Source organism: Echeneis naucrates, chromosome 21 (genome assembly GCF_900963305.1).
Source record: "Echeneis naucrates chromosome 21, fEcheNa1.1, whole genome shotgun sequence".
NCBI classification, from domain to species: domain Eukaryota; kingdom Metazoa; phylum Chordata; class Actinopteri; order Carangiformes; family Echeneidae; genus Echeneis; species Echeneis naucrates.
The window spans coordinates 18,262,878-18,284,597 of NC_042531.1; the positions used below are offsets into that span (position 1 = coordinate 18,262,878).

General features: G+C 40.9%; 1 protein-coding gene across 1 annotated transcript in view; it reads left to right on the forward strand.

Moving 5' to 3' along the window:
- Positions 1 to 21,015, forward strand: part of col18a1a (collagen type XVIII alpha 1 chain a) — a 65,694-nt gene extending 44,679 nt beyond the window's left edge. The window contains exons 5-42 of the mRNA XM_029530182.1: positions 279 to 350; positions 3,610 to 3,688; positions 5,731 to 5,861; positions 6,460 to 6,486; positions 6,653 to 6,859; positions 7,027 to 7,053; positions 7,169 to 7,231; positions 7,366 to 7,443; positions 7,521 to 7,571; positions 8,084 to 8,206; positions 8,288 to 8,350; positions 9,210 to 9,254; positions 9,916 to 10,047; positions 10,403 to 10,474; positions 11,096 to 11,122; positions 11,854 to 11,952; positions 12,846 to 12,881; positions 13,058 to 13,147; positions 13,318 to 13,350; positions 13,831 to 13,866; positions 14,637 to 14,696; positions 14,808 to 14,885; positions 15,082 to 15,117; positions 15,225 to 15,278; positions 16,249 to 16,320; positions 16,692 to 16,766; positions 16,950 to 16,980; positions 17,355 to 17,408; positions 17,518 to 17,552; positions 17,641 to 17,772; positions 17,965 to 18,118; positions 18,297 to 18,361; positions 18,536 to 18,664; positions 18,998 to 19,030; positions 19,136 to 19,459; positions 20,079 to 20,276; positions 20,525 to 20,640; positions 20,790 to 21,015. Of these exons, the coding sequence (XP_029386042.1) occupies positions 279 to 350; positions 3,610 to 3,688; positions 5,731 to 5,861; positions 6,460 to 6,486; positions 6,653 to 6,859; positions 7,027 to 7,053; positions 7,169 to 7,231; positions 7,366 to 7,443; positions 7,521 to 7,571; positions 8,084 to 8,206; positions 8,288 to 8,350; positions 9,210 to 9,254; positions 9,916 to 10,047; positions 10,403 to 10,474; positions 11,096 to 11,122; positions 11,854 to 11,952; positions 12,846 to 12,881; positions 13,058 to 13,147; positions 13,318 to 13,350; positions 13,831 to 13,866; positions 14,637 to 14,696; positions 14,808 to 14,885; positions 15,082 to 15,117; positions 15,225 to 15,278; positions 16,249 to 16,320; positions 16,692 to 16,766; positions 16,950 to 16,980; positions 17,355 to 17,408; positions 17,518 to 17,552; positions 17,641 to 17,772; positions 17,965 to 18,118; positions 18,297 to 18,361; positions 18,536 to 18,664; positions 18,998 to 19,030; positions 19,136 to 19,459; positions 20,079 to 20,276; positions 20,525 to 20,640; positions 20,790 to 21,003 (3,351 nt within the window). The 3' untranslated portion in view covers positions 21,004 to 21,015. The remainder of the gene's footprint in view (positions 1 to 278; positions 351 to 3,609; positions 3,689 to 5,730; positions 5,862 to 6,459; positions 6,487 to 6,652; positions 6,860 to 7,026; positions 7,054 to 7,168; positions 7,232 to 7,365; positions 7,444 to 7,520; positions 7,572 to 8,083; positions 8,207 to 8,287; positions 8,351 to 9,209; positions 9,255 to 9,915; positions 10,048 to 10,402; positions 10,475 to 11,095; positions 11,123 to 11,853; positions 11,953 to 12,845; positions 12,882 to 13,057; positions 13,148 to 13,317; positions 13,351 to 13,830; positions 13,867 to 14,636; positions 14,697 to 14,807; positions 14,886 to 15,081; positions 15,118 to 15,224; positions 15,279 to 16,248; positions 16,321 to 16,691; positions 16,767 to 16,949; positions 16,981 to 17,354; positions 17,409 to 17,517; positions 17,553 to 17,640; positions 17,773 to 17,964; positions 18,119 to 18,296; positions 18,362 to 18,535; positions 18,665 to 18,997; positions 19,031 to 19,135; positions 19,460 to 20,078; positions 20,277 to 20,524; positions 20,641 to 20,789) is intronic.
- Positions 21,016 to 21,720: the final 705 nt, after the last annotated feature.

Here is a 21,720-nt window from a genome sequence, read left to right on the forward strand (position 1 = left end):
CAATTAGGCAACATGGAAAACAGGTTTAAAGCAGTAAAAGCAACACAGCGATGAAAATACTATCCCAGAGAGCAGGAACAGCATGGAAATTATGTAATGAAGATACTTGTACAGACATTTTCCTCCAAATTCCCTTTTACCATGAATTCAAGTGAAAAGTTCTTGAACTGACAGACTCATATTTTCAGATATTAGACAGTTACATGCACTGAATTAAACCGTAAGGAATGTGCTGTGGGTTTGAAACACAGAGGTAAATGTGTACTTGGTCTCTGCAGGCTTCAGGTGAAGGAAGTGGCTATGAAGAAGCAGGACCTCCCAAACCGTCTGTGGAGAAACATAGATGGACGGTACGAGACAGCATTTTTATTTTCCAGTGAAATCTTCTGCTCAGGAAGGTTTGCTAATGATTACCCACTGTTGCTTTTTTTTTCTGCACCATTTAAGCCTTTTGAATGATTTATGCCTGGTTGAATGTATTAAATATTCCTTGCTTTGACACATTACACATTACACATGTTTAAGAGTTTAAGAAGGAGAATGAATGAATGGAGGAATTTGACTTTATTCCCTTAAGAAGACTGAAACAGCTGAGCAAAGCAGACATGTGCACGCAGTCAACCATGATTATTAACAACAGACTGTGCTCCTGCAAACTGAATCCCATTGTTAGATACACCACTGATGTCTCAAGTTTCAGGGTGTGAGTGAGCAGACATTGGTCCCTTCAGAGAGATTAAAAACTGCCGAGTTGATGTGTGGAAATTGAGCTGTCTCTGTATAGTGCATTTGGATACAAATACTTTTTACATGGAGTGGCCTCTTAGACTGGAAAAGAAATGACCTTGTTGAGTTAAAATCTGCCCGTTCTAAAAGTTATATCCTTATCCACACTGCTGAAACCACAGGAGATTAACCTGTTGTCGTGTGAGGTTTGTGTGCTCTGGGTAGATGAAGATGGACACTTTTATCCTGGATAAACCAACAGATACCACATGAAAGAGGACAAGGTTGTCTCTTTACTCCCATTCCGTGGCACAGACGCTGTCACACTTGTTTTATTATTCTTTTTGCACTGATCGCTATAAGTTCCCTGAATCATTGCAGCTCTTTGTATCTTTTCGTGTCCCCCTTCATCTCCCCTCTTGTCACTCTCTCCACCCACCCCCACTTTGTCCTTTCACCCTTCCTCTGTCTGCTCTCTGTCTCCCTCACACTCACAATCAGATTCCACAGACACCCACTCACATCTTCCCACCGTCAAAGATAGCCGTGCATACTGAAACGTACTCTAACATGAGCTCCACCCGGCACCACTGTTGTCTCTGTGCATGTGTGCACTCCCACTCGCAATTATAGTGGAGCGTTAGAAAAACCAGATGTCAATTTGGACTCAATCTGATCCAAGTCAAAGCCCCCCGCCTCGGGGGTTTGTTATTCCGACTGGTTTCTCAATCAGCTGTGCACAGGAACTGACAGAGGTGGAAAGAAAGTTGGAGGAGGAGACGGGGAGGGCAGGGTCAGGTACTTTAAGTCGGAAGCCTCTTCATCAGTTCTGCCCTACTTACTCTGCCTTGATGCTCTGTGCATTTTACAAGGGGCTTTGCCATCTGTTCAGTAGGCATTTATTACCATCGTGTAATATGTAATGTAATGTAAAAGACAGCAGCTGGCACCTAATGCATGCCTGTAGATGTTTTCACCTGACCTGGTCTCCTCTTAGAAAGTATAACCTGCACTCTGCACAATTGTCCAACCAGTGCAATTATAGCAAGTCGGGGCAAAGACAAGCTAGACAAGGGAGAGTTGTAGAAGTAAAGCTTTCCATTTTGTCATCCTGGAATTCATGGTGATAAATGACAGAGCTAGTCAGCCATCCTTAACAGTGTCACTGCTGAAGTGTTGCCCTTCAGCATGAAATCCAAACAGGAAGGCTGTATGATACTATCTTGGTGTTGTGGGGATGGGTGTTTCTGGTGCGGCCAATTTTTCCGCAACGGGCCACAAAGTTTGCATATTGAGCTATTGTCCGCTCTCCCCCTCCCATATGGGACAGGAAATAATAATCAATTTTTGAAAACTTTTGCAGAAGCGCCAATAGATCGAAAAAAATGACGGAATGAGTGTTTCCAGCTTGTTTTCTCTCTACACAGTGACAGTCTGGTAGAAATGCTGTTGTTGTAGCGATATTTACCTTTTTCTGATAGTACACATTATATTAGTTAGGAAAAGCTCCAAGTCAGATTTCCTGAAAAAGGGTCAAAATGATCAAACTGAAACTTTTTTTTTTTTTTTTTTTAATCTTTCTAATATTAAGTAATATTTTTGGATTACTATTGTGTAAGGTGTTTTGTGTTGTTTTTTGTTTTCTCTTATTGCATGTTACAAACAGCTGGTCTGTTTTTCCTTTTAAGTCAGGTCGACCGCAAAAATGTCCAAGATCTACGATTTATCCTCCGTGTACTTTATAAAACAACACAACCCTCCTGCATATGTGGAATATGTTGATTTGCCCACAGAGCTGCATACCTGCTCTTAAAGTTGTGTGGTTTAAATCTCTCAACACTATTCTGGAGAGGTAGCCTCCCACTGGTCATTCCCAGCCGTGATTGATAGGTTAAGGAGCGAACAAGCAGGGCACTCTTTATCACATTCATACATACATCAACTTAGAACAATGGCCCGGCCAAATTCTTAACATAGTCAGTGCTGCGTAACTCAGTGGGGGGAACGGTTTCCCAGAGGGGGCACTGGTTAATGGTTAATTAACAACACTGGCTTCACTTTACTTCTTCAGCTGCCCCCTCCCCCCTCTGCATTCTTCATCTCAGTCCTCCTCCTGAATCCCACAGGTGACAATCAGGGGTTTATACCTGCTGAAGAATTAGCCACAGACGGGGGTATTTGCATGACCCAAATGGCAGTTTGAGGAGCTGAAATGGTCCTCACCACCACTCCCAGTCACTCAGTCCGTCCTGTTTTTCCTTTCAGTCTTGTAGTGGTTTAGTGGCAGGAAACTATTCCCACGCTGAAGCTTTCTTAGCCGCAAACAGACTTCACTGTTAAGTGTAGAGAAAAATTTGGCACAACTACGATTACTGTTTAGTCATGTGAAGTTTGCAGGAGTAGCAATAAGATGACCCCAAACATACGCATATAATTTATTTTTATTCTGAATGAAAAGGCTGCAGGCCTGATGAGTGAGATTGACGGGAGACCGTGTTCCCTGACAGCCGTAATAGGCGTTGTGTAAAATCTTGCAAAACAACTTGTGAGATGTCTTGAAAAAAATGTGTTGGTGTGCCATGCACATGTTTTTAAGTATGTCTGGTAAATAGCTGGGAATGAGTGCTTGGCAGAGATAACTATGAACATCAGAGGTGTTGAATGGTAACACAAGGCCGGAAACATGAGTCACTTTTGTTGGTTGTTTGGTAATGATGTGAACAAGAACTGAATTTTCTCATGAATCGATTGGTTCTTACTTTGTTTTCATGCCTTTACAGTGTAGAGAGATCTAAATGGGACTTTAGGATTTAGAGCAAGTTCAGTGCAGCTTTCATTAAATGTCTTCATCTGCCTCTTTTGAACATGTGCCTCTCTCTGCAGACGACCCCTCCATCCTCTCGGCCCATTCAGCAGCCACCGCTGGTCAAGAAGGAGGAGGTGTCTGTTACCAGAGAGACAGGTCAGTTTGTCTCCCTGGAAAGTCACTTCATTTTGATTTCGAATTATTCCAGTTTAACTCTTGTGATTGAAAAGAAAAGCTCAACACTAACTTGTGATGGAATATCTATTATATATGTTCGGCCCGTTGCTGTTTTTCAAATGTCATTCATTCATTTACTTTTTTTTTTTTTTTTTTTTCAATTAAATACAAAAGTTGGGAAATCGATGTTGTGCTTCCACAAGCTGCCACATGACTCCTCACCAGCTGGTAAAAAGAGGAATGTTTATAATAGAAGTTATATTCCCTGAACATGAACAGCTGATTTCGTCAGAGCGTACACAGTTACACAGATGCATGTCTCCACCTAGTGGGTATGAAATGTATTTCAACACATGGCGTGCAAATTTTTTGTTTATGAAGACCACACTGCACCATTCCACAAATCATGTTCATGATGCTTTGAGTAATTTAACCTCCTATAATCTATATTTTATAATATTCTATTTTTTATTTATTTTTTGCTGCCATGCTCTGTTTCCACCATCTATGTTGGTTAAAAGGTAGTGTACAGCCTGAATGTGTAGAAAAAGAAAACACTATACTCTGTCAGCATCTACTTCTCAGTTGAATCCGCCTTTCATGATTAATCCAAACTAATATTAATATAAAGAAGGAAGTGTTTGATGTTGGGAGATGTCAGTCTAGAGAAAGCAGAAGACGCCACTTTTCCATGTGGTCAGTTTTCCATCAACCAACTCTGACACAACCTTTCAGAGCTCAAACTATCCAAACTATTAAAAGTAATTCAAAAGAGGGTGGACAGTGGATAGAGCTTATATTGGTTGTTGCAGCATCCTTTGATTCCATGTGCTTCCTGATTGTAATTAATCAACTAGATTTTTTCGATTATACGGCATTTACACCATTCTTGTTATTTTTGCTACAAACTGCCACGAACACAATCTTTACATCAGAATATCTTTTTTGTAGATTACTGTGTAAGAATTAGTGCTCTGTAACCACTCAACGGTTTACAGTGTTTAGTTTAAGGAGTGATTATAATATAGAGACGGGTCCAGCAAATACATTACCTAGAGTCCACGAAAACTGAAGTGACTGACTGAAAATGCTGTTAATCTGGAGACCTAATTTAACACTGTCTTCTACCCTGTGTTCAGCAAGCGACTCCCACCACATTTCAGGATTTCCTGGGTCACCAGGTGGGTCAGAGGGAGTTAAAAACCCAGAGGCCATCATCTGAATCTGTGTTTGTTTGTTTTTTTTTTCCCCTCCCTTCTGTTTTGTGTACCGATGTTCTGCTCACTTCTTGTGTGTACATCTGCGATATCAAAAGCACACAAGTTTTATGCACTTTACAGGGTGGCGGAAATGTTCGCGTACAGTGAAAGCTAAGGGAAGTGAAAAATGTGAAAGTTTTAACGAAAACTCACCAAGGACAAGCAGAAGAGCTCAACTGAGAGAATAACAGGATGAGTACTGTATGCCAGTTCAATACAATACTCCTGTGACACGTGGCGCTCATTTAGTCCATTCATTTCCTATGCTAATGTATCCACCTAGAGGCATTGGCTTCATTGTCCTGCTGCTAAATTCTTAACACTCAACTAAAATACTGCTTGCAGCAGGCATTTAGCTGTGCATGCCATCAGTGTTGAAGATGGGCGATTTCTGCACAACTGAAATGTTGGCTGCATTTTATGCAGCATCCACTGCAAGTGACACATTCACATGGAAGAATGTGAAGTCAATGTGCGTCACACCACAAAATAAATATCAGGATGGTGGTGCATGCAGTTGTGGGAAGGTGCACTCAATTACCAGCTGGAAACTTTGACATGGCCAATAAATTGCAGACGTGTGCATTGGGATTCTTGCTACATCAAGCAAAAATTAGTTTTCTTTCCCCCTTTTCTCCGCTTCTTGTGGGAGTAGGAAATGTCCTGTGTGTTTTTCGGGATGTGGGATGCAATCATTAATCATTTATGAAAGGTCTTTTCATGTGGATATCATTGACTCTGTACAATGTCCCTGTTTTCCAGGACCAAGTGGGTCTAAAGGAGATAAAGGTGACCGAGGGGAGAGAGGAGAGAAAGGCGATATGGGTCCATCTGGGCCAAAGGGAGAAATGGGCTCTGGCTCCAACTCACTGGGTGGTGCCCGCGGGGAGAAGGTTTGTACCTCTCATTTGTTTGTTTGCTTTGTATTGGGTGGAGTATATGTCGTTTACCAGGTAAATAAACTGTGATCTGCAGGTTGAGAGATTGAGTGGAGTGCTCTGAGGATGGATTCATGTGACCTTCAATTACATGTGCCCATACTAACACTAGAGGGAGCAATGTGTCCTAATGTATATGGATACATTACATATCACATATTATATCATCCATACATACATTTTATAGTATCTAGTCAAGCTGAAAGGAATGTTCAGAAATAAAAACAAGTAAGAAAGGTATCTGACTGCATTTGACAATGATGATGAACAAAGTACCGATAGAAATACGGGTACACATTAGTGATAAAACATGATTATTAATAGATATTAAAGCAGATGTTAGAATAACACATATTGTTTTCAAATGATTGTTTTTTTTCCGAAACATTTTAGTACGAACACTCAGGTGTGCTGTCACACAGTAGAATTTCATTTGCCCCCTGAAACAGCTGTGTATCTGTATATTAGGTGAAATAAGTGGAAGTCTGTGGATATTTGTGTCACTACTAGTAAAAACTGCTTTCACTGACCTTGTTTGTTCTTTAATTGTCAGGGAGAACCAGGGGAGAAGGGAGCAAAGGTAAGTTTCAGATTATATCTTCTTCGTGGTGAACTTTGGCTGTTTGAGTTTAGTATCTGAGGCTTACTTAACATTAATTAATGACTTTTGGTCTTTGTCACTTACATTGACTGGTTAAATTATATATGAGAGGGTTGTGTAAAAACATTAACTTCTTCATTAACAGGGCAATGCAGGATTTGGCTACCAAGGAAAGAAAGGAGATCCCGGCTCCCCTGGGCCCCCCGGTCCACCTGGCCCTCCAGGACCTGCAGCCGAATATTCAGTTGGCAGCGATGGGTCAGTCGTTTCGAGGGGCCCCGGACCCCGAGGACCACCTGGACCACAGGGTGTCCCAGGTCCCCAGGGACCGGCAGGAGCTGATGGAGAGCCAGTTAGTAGATAGATTTTTTTTGTTTTGCAACATTAAATACAGATATTACGATAGTTGATCCAACATCTACTGTATGCAGTATAAATTTAAATGTTGTATATCATTTTATGCTTGCCACAATTCCCATGTGTGTCGGAATTTATTTCATCCCACTTTTAATCTTGCAGGGTGATCCCGGTGAGGATGGAAAAACTGTAAGTTGCTTTTATATTTGTCTTTCTGGCACAATATCAATCAATGGTTTGATGGAATTCAATGATTTAATGATGGGTTGTTTAAGTAGAGACTGTTATGGTTTCATCAACACAGGGTCCTGATGGACCTCCCGGCTTCCCAGGAACACCAGGTGACCCTGGAGTCAAAGGAGAGAAGGTAAATGCTCATTTATATTTTTGGACAAACAGAAGAGAAGCAGAAGTAGAAGACAATAACAGAAAAAATCCACAGAGTTTAAATCTGTGTTTTAGGAATAGCATATGCTGTTTTAATGGGTCATGTTCCTACAGGGAGACCGTGGAGAGGCTCAGCCTGGCCCTAGGGGACCCCCTGGCCCCCCTGGACCTCCTGGACAAGGATATAGATCTGTGAGTTGGTCTTGGTCTAGCAATTTCTATCCATATTTCATTCAACACAGACTTGACTGATCTCAACATTTTTTCAGACCTTTGTTGACATGGAGGGATCAGGGTTCCCTGACTTGGAATCTATCCGGGTGAGGATGAGGGGTACTCTTAATTCTGATTAACATTTCTGTTTCTGTTTTTTATTTATTTATTTATTTATTTATTTATTTATTTTTTTTTTTTCGGGGGGCGGGACTACTTTTTTGGGATCTACTTTTCAGATGAATTGAACAGACCGCGTAATGAAAATGAGGTATATTTAGATCCAGCCATTTCAATAAGAATGCATAAAATCAGAGTGAAAAGAGGATGCATGGATTTACAAGTTGGTGTTTGGAGTTAACGAGTCTTTGAAAGAGGCTTTAAGGCAGTGATGTACACAACCACTCCTGATCTCAAGTTGAACTAAAAATAATAATTTAGATTGTGCATTATGATTCTATTCTAAGAGTTGTTGATATGAATTCTCCCCAATACCAATTTCATAGATGCTAACAACGTTTTGACAAAATGAAAGCACGAAGAAGCTAATCCAGCCACAAATATTTGAAGACATCACAGTGTACTTTAAATTGATTATATAATGTGCTTTTTGTTGAAGGGGCTGCCTGGGCCACCAGGTCCACCCGGTCCTCCTGGGCCACCTGGTCCTCAAACACCTGGCACAGCATTGAGTTCTAAGACATCTGGACCACCAGGAAAAGACGGGGCACCTGGTCAACCTGTAAGTGTCAATGCTGTCACCAGATTGTATCAGAACAAATCAGCAGCTACTGTATAAATCAACCGATTTTTTGTGCTCCAGGGTTTGCCTGGTTTACCAGGTGTTGATGGTGTCCCAGGAGTTCCTGGTACAAAGGGAGAAAAGGTAATGTCCCTGTCCATGAAAGTTAGCGCAGAGAGGAAATTGTAATTACACATGGAAGGAAAACTTGACTTATTTTTCTGCAAATATGACACCCACTAGGTGTTTATAATTCTGTTTATAATTCAGACTGATGATCATTTTTAATATGTGTATGGAACACCCAAGTGGCAAACTCAGAGGCAGTCAAATTAAGCCCATAAAGAACATGCCAAGACTTGCAGTTTCTTCAAATAGCCATTTGAGGCTAAATCTCAACTCAGTCCCCACTGAGTTCCATGTTAAAATGTCAAACATAAAGCAGACATAAGCAGGTGAGTTTTTACAGAACTCACCTGTTTAAATTTGATTAAGGATTAAAGCAGAGTAGTTTTTATTCATTACTCATGACCAATTCCAGTGGCGCGTGGGCCGTTAAACAACCTTGGGGCTGATTTTGTTCATGTCATAGTTTGAAACTTTAGATGGAAAACCTCTTGCTGAGAGTTTTAACAGTCCAGTTATCTGCCTCCTCATAAGTAACGTGTATGTGGGATGAACATGGCACTAAACAAACAGGAGAGCTGATGTACAGATGGTGAAATAACATGAATCACAAGCAATGTAAAAATTATTGCCAAGAGGTAGGTTCAGCATTCCCAGTGGAATACGATTTGAAAAGCCTGACTGGTCCTCCCAAATGCTGGATCTGGTAAAGAATCAGATGTATTCATTGGCTAAATATAGCTATACTATATGCTTGTTAAAAGAAGGGGAATAAGAAACACTTGTTAAATCTGTAAATATGCTCCGGTCAGTAACACTTGTAAGTATCGTATTTACATAGTTATTCACTCTGATAACTGTTCTTTTCCTCCGCCAGGGCGATTCAGGTGAGCTGGGTCTGCCAGGAGCCATTGGAGAGAAGGTACACATGTATAAACTTAATTTACTTAGCTTTTTTCATTCTCACTCTGAGGAAACTGCTGCTTTACAGCGAGTTGTGTTTTGTGTCCAAATGCAAAATTACCTTGTTGTAACCAGAAGGTGAGATTTATTTGGACTTTTGGCAAAATCTCGAGAAGGTATATATATTTTAGTGTAAGTTTCGTCCAATGAAATCTGTGGAGTAATGTGTCCACCTGATAGCTTTAACGACTTGCCAACTTTCCCTTTCATTTCTCCAGCCAAGCTCCTACTTTTCCTTTCTCACCAATCTGCTGCCTCACTATCTATCCTCCTACTCTCCTAAGCCTTCCTATCTACCGGTGCACGTCAGCAATCGAAGATGATTTGTGTCTTCTAACAGTATGCAAATGTTTGTCCAATAATGTCAGCTGTAGACCCAAGACAAAGGTTCTGGTTCGTCTTAACATTTAGTGACATCTGAATTTGGTCCCAGAGAAGTTCCCAGGTGTTGTCCTTTCAGATGCTTGGTAGTGCTGCTAACTAAGGGCTGCATAACGCCAGCGACATACAGAACACCACCACACTATGGTTAAAGGCCCTCCCATTGATGAAACCTTAGCGTTTACGTTTATTTTATTACTCATTTATTCTCATTAAATTTCTGTCATGTTATCTTGCAGGGAGCTCGAGGAGACCCAGGCTTACCAGGACCTGCAGGAGAGCCTGGACTTGCTGGTCTTCCTGGGCCAATTGGACCAGTTGGGCCACCTGGGCCACCTGGGCCTCCTGGACCAAGCTATCGTGTTGGATTTGTAAGTTTTCGTTCCAGTTTTTCTTCATGAAGACATTTTAAATCTATTTGTAAGTTGTATTTGGGCTATGTGACTGTGTTGACTGGGATATTTTAGCAGGATAAAGTATCCACATTGCTGTAGCTCTACAGATCACGCTCTATTATTAAGAGAGCAGGCAAAATGTCACTTGTGTTTCATATTTTTAGCAGTTTTCCCTCATTTGCTGTTTTTCCCAGCCACTCCCTGTAACCTCTGTGTCTGTCACACGAAGAGCAGTAAAAGCTGCAAAAATGACTTGGTTAAAAATATTTACGTTCACAAGAAATCAATTTTAAATAAAGGTTTCTCATAAAATCTTTGTTGATATTTGAAGGACGACATGGAGGGCTCTGGTGGAAGTTTCACAAATGGACTCCCTGGCATCAGAGGACCAGAGGGAAGACAGGTCAGTTCTGTGGAAGATTATATAGTCTCTCAACATTACATCGATACTTTGAAATGAGTGATACCGAAGGTCTTCGAATATACATTTTCAGTCAGAGTGATCTGATCAACAGTATTAAAGGAGCCAAACTGTCTGAAAATAAGATGAATGGGCCGCATTTTGCTCTTGTATTTCAATTTCAATTATTTATAGTAATGGTACAGTTATAGTAGCAGCATCAAAAGTTATGAAGCTCAGACAGAAGCTCATCACCACAGCCAAAACGAAATTCAAAAAGCAGGACAATTTATCTCTTAAATGAAAGTCAGCAGTCTCTGCCATTTTTATAAACTGATTAATCCGATTGGTCATTCAGTTGACCACATGTAAAGCAAGTTGAAAAGGAAACAGGTCCACTTGAATAATAATTTTCTTAGTTTTGACTTTAATCGTGAAAGTTTTTTTTTTTTTTTTTTCCTGGCTCTCACACCCAATGATCTGATTACTCAGTATAGTAAAATGTTTAATGTAGCTCTCTCTTTATCACAATGCTCAGTTTCTGTTTCCAGTTGGGGGATGGGATAGATGGGGAAGATGTGCACGAGTTGTTAAACAACCAAAATGACTGTTGTGTATTTTCAGGGTCCTCCTGGTCCGCCTGGACTTCCAGTAAGTTTGTATTAATCTGTAAGAAGTGCTTTACTCATCTACTCTCACACTCACATTGGCTGTCTTCTTTGAAAATAAAATAAAAGACTTACTTTGCCCATGTAGTCAGAAATAAGTCAGACCACAGTTTATGCAAGGTCCTGCAATGCTGAAGAACTAATAAAATGGATGAAAATGTATGAAGATTAATACGAAATGTACAGACACAAGAAAAAGATTATTTATTTTTATTTATTGATTGATTGTCTCAAGTAGGGTATATGAAAATATTCCTGATAAAAGCAGTACTATGTGAGTTTTTACCATTATGGGTCAGAAACACAAACTCACAGAAACATAGCAATCCCTCGGTTAGTTTGTGCACATTTGTGTGTGCCTGCACAGTAAAGCGAGGCAGCATAGACTGTTGTTTAACTTTATCCATGTAGGGACCATGTGCCCTGCAGAGCATCGAGTACAAAGTAACAGAGAGAGGGGCAGCAGACTTCAAGAAAAATGGTTCATATTACAACTATTAATTAAGTTCATTGTTAATATTAAAAACACTGCTTGGAGGAACTGGCTGCTGGTTGTTACACCATGTCCTTGCAGTCATAGTTGCTTCTTTAAATTGGCAATTGAAGTTAGTATTTGGGGAGCACTGTAAATGCTGATGGAACATAACTATTTTGTCTTGTTGCTGTGGTTGCTGTATTTTTTCACCGATACTAAATTTGAATGTACCTCTGCAGGGTAATCCAGGCTTTCCTGGCACACCAGGTCAGAAGGGCAGTGAAGGACAAGTAGGAACAGACGGCCGACCTGGGTTGGATGGCTTCCCTGGACCTCAGGTAAAAAAAAAAAAAAAACAAAAGAAAAAAACCACATGGGTCACTAGATGGCTCATAGCTGTTGGTATGTTAAGTATTCAAGAAAAATCTCCAGGATACTCTGGGACACATCATCAGTGTTGTGACCTGGGGTCATAAGGTGCTCCATGTCTCACAACATACACCTTTGACCAGGTGACCCATCCAGGGTTGATCAGGCCCAGGCTTGTGTCCCAGCAGCTACCCACTGATCAGCCCTCTTTAGCCAAAGCCACCTAGTGTTTCTTTCTGCGGCCTCACTGGCAGACTGAATGGTCCTCTTCTTGGCTGCTGCTGTGACGCCCAACCGAGTGAGGACCTTGTAGGAAGAATGTCCAGCATATCCTCTACAGCCAACTTCTATGGGCTTGTAGAATGTTTTCCAGTCTCTGCCCCTGCACTCCCCCACTAGTTCCCGGTACTTGGCATGTTTCCTCTCTTTGGCTCCTTCAGTGCACCCTTCAGGTGTTTTTGGGCCTCTTAGGAAATGATCATGTCTGGACAGAGTGAAGTTTTTTTTACAATGTGCTGTGGAAATGTCAGCTGTTTTCCAAGATCAGCCTGGGAAAACCGCCTTTAAAATCTGTGTGGCATAGCAGAGGATTCTTGATTTACCATGATTATCCATCATGAGGTCCTAAGTGTTATTAAGCACAGCTCTATTAAAAATAATGTAGGTATCTAATTTTTTGTTGTAAATGTGTTGTAATCACATTTGGATCAATCACTTAACATCTAATGTTTACATATTCCCCCACGTTTTATATTTAGAAACACTTAAAAAGTCAATGAAAAGTGAATTTTGCACAAGAAAAGGTTTCAATTCTTTTGATTTATTGTTAAAGTCTGTTTTTCTTCCCTCTCTAATTTGAAAGGGTCCAAAGGGGGACAGAGGTGACAAAGGAGAGAGGGTAAGTAATTTTTATCCCTAGTTCTCTTAAAAGATGCTGATCCATATCTGGTTCACTAAATTATTGAAACAAAACTGTGCTGTTTTGAGCATTTGATGAGAATTTTTTTTGGTTGTCCTTCTTGGTGCAAAATGTATTTATATAGTGATTGTTTTGTGTGTGTTTTGTGGTTTTAGGGTGATCCTGGTCGTGATGGAAATGGACTCCCAGGCCCACCTGGCCCACCTGGACCCCCAGGACAAATCATTTACTCCCCAACTGGCAACGTAAGAATCAAATGTGGCAGATGTGCAAAGAAGAAGCATTCAGAATAAAGGCTTTGTATTAGACAGCTTCTTCCAGACTGAAATCAAAAACATCTCTCAGTTTAATCAGAATACAGACAAATAGGTTGTTTCCCTTCATAATGGCATTTATTCTGTTTTTATCCCCACAGTTAGACGGAGTCATTGGAAATGTCGGGCCTAGGGTATGTATTCAGATGTGAAACGGAGCATCTCTGGTGCAAATTGAATGTAGTTTTCTTGGCTGTGAGTTTAAGTTTTGCATTGAAGTAAGAGAGCACTTAGAACACTCACTGCAATCGTCTTTGTTGAGTTAGCTAACATATAAAACGATAAACATCGTAGACCAAGATTTGGAACACAAAATAAAAACCCATCTTTGTTTTTTTGATCTGTTTCCATTATTTGATTTTAAAAAAGGCCAAACTTTCTCAGATCATAGGATTGTAGCATATCTTTTCATACCTCCTCCTACTTTGTAAAACATAACCCATAAAATGTTAATGTTAACACCTTGCAGCTGTATAAAGTTTGTTCATATTGATGAAAAACTGGTCATACAATGAAAATGAGTACAGCGCAGAAGTGGTTTGCATTTTCTTACAGTTGTGTTTTCTTGTCAATCAAATGAAGCAGAATGTAAAACGTTTTATTTTCCTGTACAGGGTGGACCTGGTTTACCTGGTCAAGCTGGATTCCCAGTAAGTCAGCTTGTGTTAAATCATTTATACCTCACTCCTATTATAGGCATAAATATGAAGTGTACCTACATACATTATTGAAATCTGATCTCAGCAAGTGATAATAAAAAATCACAGACCCGTTTTTCTAGCTGTGTTTTGCTCCTCCTCTTAAACATCATTTTTCATTCTACTGCTGCATCTATTTTCTGATTGCATCTTGCTTGCGTTGCCGCCTCTCCTCAAAGCTTTTCCCCCGAATGTGAAAATGACAAACTCAAATGGGAGTGAAGAGCGAACAAAACAAAACAACGCTGCTCTGTGTGACGGAGCTGTGTCAGGCTTTGGCTGCACAGGCAACACTTGTTAATAAAACCAGCTTTCTTGTTAAATTTGGTTCCTTTTATGTAAATGTAGGCAGGTAAGCAGGTTAGAGCACTTAACGTGATGTACTGTGGTGCCTGTGGTGATATTTTTATTCTCATTTCTTTCATATAACCACGGTGCTTCCAGACAATGTTACAGTACAGTTTGGCATCCAGAAGCAGCTATTGAGTGCTTCTTCAGTACAGTTGTACCATTTTGGCACTGACTACATCTCACATAACTCCCAGCATCTAATCCACTCTCGAAAATCTGGCCCTGTCAGCAACCAAGGAGCTGCTCTGTATCAACACTTAGATCATCACGTTGGCTTGAATTCATCTAAATGAACAAAAATTGTCCCGCTGCCAAATGATTGTCAAGTTATTTGTTTGTTAATGTCATATTTATTTTGTTCGTGGCTACAGGGTCCTATGGGACCAAAGGGTGACAGAGGAGACCCTGGGCCTCCTGGCTACGGAACAAAGGTCAAGCCTTGGTTATTTATTTGTTCGACAATGAATTTGGCCAATGTTTTTGTCATAATGACATAATTGTAACTGAGTCTTTGTTGTCATGTCCCGCTCTTCTGTGTTCAGGGTGAGAAAGGCGAGCCAGGCTTAGTTATTGGAGCTGATGGAAATCCGTTGTCTTTGGAAGGGCTAACAGGTCTGAAGGTGAGCCTCTCTTCTTATCTGCCCGTCTGCTGTTGTCACACGCAAAAATAAATAAATCAAGGTTTACATGCAGATAAATTTCCTCTGAATGTCTCATTTAGTTTCCTGATCTACTATTGTTCATTAGCCTGTTTTCTGCAGAATTACAGTTGTGCGTTCACTCTTAAAACAAATGTTTCTTTAATAATAATTATAGGGAGACAGAGGCCCTGCTGGACCTGTTGGACCCTCTGTACGTGTTTAAGATACTCAAGTTAATTTCAGTTTTAAATAAAATATATAATCCCACTTCATTTTACAGTCAGTTCAAATTGTCTTCCATTTTGTTTATTGCTGTAGGGTCATTACGGGCCTCCTGGATTAAAGGGTGAAATTGGAATGCCTGGACGACCTGTAAGTTTTTTTTGTGCCATATGATGGTAATCTTTTATACAGATAGATATTAATATTCCGTTGTTATATTATAGTGAGTTCTATTCAGACTTATTCAGACTATTGAGATTATACTTTTTAAACACTTTGTGTTACCATTGCTATACAATTTCCGCTTTACCCATACATTTAAGGTCAGTAACAATAACAACAATATGAACGCTTTTTCCACTTGTGGCAAGCTGACCTGATCATACACAGATGTGCATGTGTAGCTTTTTTAAGCACCCCATGGAGACAAATGAGGTGGCTTGAATTCACTGTAAGGGTCCATATTTCAAAGTGTCAGGACAAAAATTATTAGGTCCCAAAAACTCTCTGTGGACCTCTGTTGCTAAAACTGGGGTACATATAGATCTCTGTGAGTGTATAAACCAATAATAACTGTGAAATGGTAGAAGTTCAAAACCAGATCTCCTCCTTGGCTGCCTGTCCAAACTGGATATCCAGGCATGAAGAGACTTTTATAAGAAAGGCAATCAAGAACACAACAGTCACTCCATAGAGCTTCAGAAATCCTCAGGAGTGATGGAAGAATCTGATAGAAAGACAACCATCTCATTATTAGATCTTTGTGTTAGAATGGATAGACAAAAGCCACAGAAGAGTCAAAAAGCCTATTAAAGCCTGCTTGGAATTTACCAAGATGCATTTGAAAAAGAAATAAAACATCAAAATTATTTGTATTGCGCAAGATCATAAGGCACTTCACACATAGAGTAAAGGGGATGGAGAGAGAATAAGAGCAGGAGGAGAGAAGATGCAATAAAAACATGTATGTAGGTGGTGATGAAAGCCTGATACCGCTAAATGCACTAGTAAAACTAGTAATTAAAAGTTTCTGTGAACATCTGCAAAATGAAAATTGTATCAATTTACAATTAATTCTGAAACAGATTAGGTAATGTGATATCTATGTTTCTCCTCACAGGGCCGCCCTGGTGTAAACGGCTACAAGGGTGAGAAAGGAGAGCCAGGAGGTGGTGCTGGCTATGGCTACCCAGTAAGTATTAATATTATCACAAGGAACTTAACTAGGTTGACTTGGCATTGGCAGAAGTAAAGATAGTTTGGCATCATCTTGTCCACACGCTAGGCAATCTCACAATGTAATGAAGCTACAGCCTCAGATGTCACTAAAAAGGTGTCATAAGAGTGAAAAGTAGAAAGCCTTGCCTGGGTAGTTAGCTGATTACTGTGTTTTTAATTAATCCTCTTAAAAGTAGAAAGGCCTCACTGAGATCTGAGCTCTAAAGGGAAAACAGTTGGGAGGCACTAAAATGTATCTGGGTGAATATACCATTTATCAGTAGTAGTCTCAGTATTTTAGTATCGCACGCCAAAATGTGACAATCTAAAATTTGCTTTCACCAGGGAGTCCCTGGTCCACCAGGACCACCCGGGCCACCTGGACCCCCTGGGCCAGCCATTCCTTTAGATCGCTTCAATGTAAGTACCCAAAAGCAAATATAATTGCACACCATGGAACAAATTCTTATCAGATGGGCGTCAAGTCCATGGTGTGAAAACATTTCAGAATCTCTGCCTTATTACAGAGCTTAGCTTAACCTGTGAAAAGATCTTTTGCTCTATTTTTCTGGTGTCACTGAACATTTTTCTTTCTCATCTTAGCGCTATGATGAAACTTCAAGGAATTACCCAGGTATGACCTCCGAACACACACCGTTTGTTGGTTTATCCCCAAATTCAAAAGAGTATAAGACAGAGATGTCTTTGAATAGAGAAGTTGAGTCAACGTGGCAGTGAGAGAAGAGAGATTTAGAAAAGGTTTAAAGTGTCTGCAGAGATAAACAATTCAATCTTAATTTCAGTCTGATCCAGCTGCCTCGGCCTGGAGGGGATGAAGTGTCAAGATATTAAGCTGTCGAGTCTTACCATATCTGGAGAATTAACTAATAAAATATAGCTGGTACTGGGATCAGTGAATCGCGGTCTCACAGATTTGCAGGGACAATGTCACATGTAGTTGTTCGGTGCTTTGTCGAACTCAGCATTGAATCTTGTGCTTTGTTTCAGTAATTAAAGGGGAGAAAGGAGAGCGTGGTGAGCGAGGGTTTCCTGGAGTTCCAGGCAAGTTCTGGACATGCCATGAAATATCGTGGCATACACATCCACTGCACAGCAGGACTGCGCTGAAGTGAACTTAAATACTAAATTTACTTGTGTGTGTTTTTTCCAGGGACAGGCTCTAATTTTGACATTTACACTTTCAAGGTAAATTAGCTTGTTCCTACACCAGCAATTTAAATAATACCTAGACATACTGGGGGGAAAAATCATTATTTTCAACTGCATCTGACAGAATGAACTGAAGGGAGAGAGAGGAGACTCGGGTGTGAAAGGAGAGAAGGGAGAGCCCGGTGGTGGATATTATGACCCACGTTTTGGAGGAGTTGAAGGCCCACAAGGGCCTCCTGGAAAACCAGGTCTACCGGTGAGTTCTGAGAGTAGAATGTCTGCTACAAATAGACCCACATTAAACCACATCTTGTCGAGCTGCGCAGGATTTTTGGTTTACGTGTAAGTGAACGACATACAATAAAACCCCACAGCACATGAACGCTGTTTGTCAAAATGTATGCGTTTGTAAGGTTTCAGTCATGTAGAATTTTCCACTTTATGGCAGGGTCCAAAGGGGGATTCCATAATCGGCCCTGCTGGACCTCAGGGGCCACAGGGACCACCAGGCATTGGTTATGATGGACGTCCAGGCCCTCCAGGGCCACCTGGGCCTCCAGGACCTCCCGGCTCACTTCCTGGAGCATATAGGCCCAATCAGCGTAAGTCTGCACAAACCTCTACTTACGTATCTACATTACACTTTGTAGATGTTGCAGGATAAATGCTCCGTCCTATAGCTGCTTCGGAGGTGACCTTGAATCACTCTATTTACTCCGCTGAGTTGACTGGAGCTTCACCCAAGTCAAATTATTAACAGACCTTTCTCTTAATGTAAAGCTGTCAGTGTCCCTGGACCTCCTGGACCTCCTGGCCCACCTGGAATTCCTGGTCTCTCCTCTGGTGTAAGTACACCAGCTAGATTTCAACACTCATCTTACCGACTTGAGAGCAGGCAGCAGACACTTCTAATAGGTTCCCATCACATAACTCTTGCGAACTGAGAATATGACACTCATTTCTTAATTATTCATCTTGATTAAATATCACTAAACATCATGAGTATTTGTTTTCCACAGGTCACAGTGTTGAGGTCGTACGATACAATGATTGCTTCTGCCAGACGCCAGGCAGAGGGCAGTCTCATCTACATCATTGACAAGGCAGACCTCTACTTAAGAGTTCGTGATGGACTGCGCCAAGTCATGGTACGGCAATCTGCCATGAGACTAGACCACAACATAGAGCTCTGACAGTTTTACACATTTGAAATGTACCGTTCTAAGTAGCGTTTGGGTTATACAGCTTCATAAATTTTGTCTAAAATGCCATCAGCTCTTACGTCTGGAGCCTCGAAAGCTTTTTAATGTTACTCTTCGTAAGTGTGTTCAATGGGTAAAACGTGTCAAAAGCTTTGCTGAAGTTATGTATGGGTTAGGGGAGTGGATCGAATGTTGATATACACATATAATCAGATTAGGAGATGAACCGAGTGTGAGCTGAGATGTGAGTGTTTTTCTGCCTTGTGTTTTCCCTCTCAGCTTGGAGAGTACAGGCCCTTCTTCGGAGAGCTGGTAAGATAAACTCAACAATATCATATCAACACATAGCAACATGTTTTGACCTTTGACATTTTCCGACTGCTTAAGAATTGATGAATCTTTGTTTTTCATCTCCAGGAGAACGAGGTTGCTGAGGTCCAGCCTCCACCCGTGGTCATCTACCCCCAGTCCCAGGACCAGTCCCTCAACAACGGAGCTGGCCATTACTCCCAAGGTGGTTCTGCAATCCGTCCCATTGAGCCTCCACCACAGCCGCCTGTGGACCCCAGATACCCCCCACAGTACGATCCCAGGTTCCCAGACCCAAGACACACAGGCCATACAGATGGAAGATTAGTCACCCATCACACTGACCAATACCCTGTCACCCCTCAAAGACGACCCATTCCTCCTGTTCCACAGCCTGGGCCTGGGGTCCATGTGGGCACATCAGCATCAGGAGTGAGTCCAGCTGAACTATATTTGAATATAAACATGAATTACTCATATTACACTTAATTGCAGGAGACCTAGCCGGAGACTTAGCCTCGTGTGTGTATATATATATATTCCCATTCCTCTTCATTTGAATCAGAAGGTGTGTCCAAACCTTTGGTCTGTACTGTATATATATATATATATATATATATTGCATACAATGCAGTACCCTTCAGAACATTGATGGCGACGAAGTTGACAATTTGGTATGTCCATCTATTAGACAGGAAAACTATTATTGACTTGGACAGTTGTTTCTTTAAAAAAGTCAAAAACAGTAAAATCCCACTTAGAGTTTTCACACTGCATCCATCTTTTTAGCAACATTATCAAGGGGAAGCAGATGTGTTGAGTTATTTTGGGAATAACTGTAAAAGTGGAGTAAAATGATGGCACACAGCGATGAAGAGTCTCAGCTCATGTTGTCTTAATCCTTATTCAGGTTTTCCTGGAGCTGAATATTTAAGTCTAATATTCTCTTTTAATCAGACATATTTCTGTGACGTGTGTATTTGTGTGTAATGTAAAAAAGAAGGCAGGTCAAAGAAAGGCTGCTGTTCTAACATAAAATCATTTCCAACAGCTCCATCTCATCGCCTTGAACGCGCCTCACACTGGAAACATGCGAGGTATTCGCGGGGCAGACTTCCTGTGCTTCCAGCAGGCTCGAGCTGTGGGCCTGAAGGGAACCTTTAGAGCTTTCCTGTCCTCCAAGCTTCAAGATCTCTACACCATCGTCCGCAGGTCGGACAGGGACAGCTTCCCCATCTTGAACCTCAAGGTGAGGTGCTACTCCCACACAAAGTGGCTTGCATGGCTGTGCAAAGTGAAGTCCAGCTGTAGCTTTTTACATATGTAGTTAATCCTAATGAATACATTTATTTGGATTCTGTTAATGGTTGTTGCTTTTCGTGTTTTCACTTCACTTCATCGTCTGTGTCTTTGCTTGTTTGATGATGATGTTTGATGATGATGTTTGATGAAAGTAAGATGAAAGAAAAATTCAACATGATATGCTCTTCCTTTTAGGACCAAGTGTTGTTCAGCAGCTGGGAGTCTCTGTTTGGAGACAATGCAAACAAAATGAGGGAGAATGTACCGATCTACTCTTTTGATGGTAGAGATATCCTCAGGGACAGTGCATGGTGAGTCTTTGTGTGTGCTAGAATCCGGCGCGGTAACATGTAGCCGCTGGCGTGGTAGCTTGAGTTCCCTTTGTAAATCTGTACGAATTTGTGTGTATCTTGATGAGCGTAGATCTGATCTAGGTGCTCGTCTTTTTGTTTTACCACAGGCCAGAGAAAATGGTCTGGCATGGATCAAACAACGAAGGCCACCGGCAAACAGACCACTACTGTGAGACGTGGCGAGCAGGCGACCGCGCTGTGACTGGTCTGGCATCATCGCTACAGAGCGGCCAGCTCCTGCAGCAAACATCCAGCAGCTGCTCTGGCTCCTACATCGTCCTCTGCATCGAAAACGCCCTCATATCACACTCCAAAAAATAATTCCCGTCCATTGTCCTTTCTTTTCTCTTTTTTTTTTTTTTTTTTTTCTGAGCCCCAGTTAAACACAGTTTTTGTGTCCAAGCAGAAAATTCCCTGGTAACACATCTTGTGAACATGCGGCATCCAGTGAACTGGCCCTGTGGCTCTTTACCTGGCAGAGACGCTTTGCATTGTCTACTCCTCCCCTCCATAAACGCCAAAGAGATGGGTCGAACAGAGGGATGTTGGTCCTTTTTCTTGGGGGCATTGGCACATATTTTTTTTTTCCAAGGGGTGGAACAACAACAGAGAAGCTGAATGCCTTCTCAAATTGTATCCATTTTTTAAGTCTGTGTATTATATGTTTGTTGTTTGTGTCTTTTCAGTTTTGTTTTTCAGTTGTTGTTTTTTTTTTTTTTTTTTTTTTTTTGCAATATCAATGTTTTACCTTTATGAACAGTTTTTAAAATGCCATATCCATCCTGTTGTTTTTTGAAATTTAAGTATGGATCATTTCCACATTTTTTTTTACAATTTCATTTTAGAATTGTGGGGTTATGATGGGATACAGCAAACTTTTAAGGACTATTTTAAATTTAAAGAAGATAATAGTTATTTATTTTTAAATGAAGTTATGTAAGGACAAAAATATGATTAGGATACCTTTTGAAAAATGCTATTACCCTCATTTATACTCTACACAGCACATAACATTTGATTCTTTTTCAAGAGAGCGTC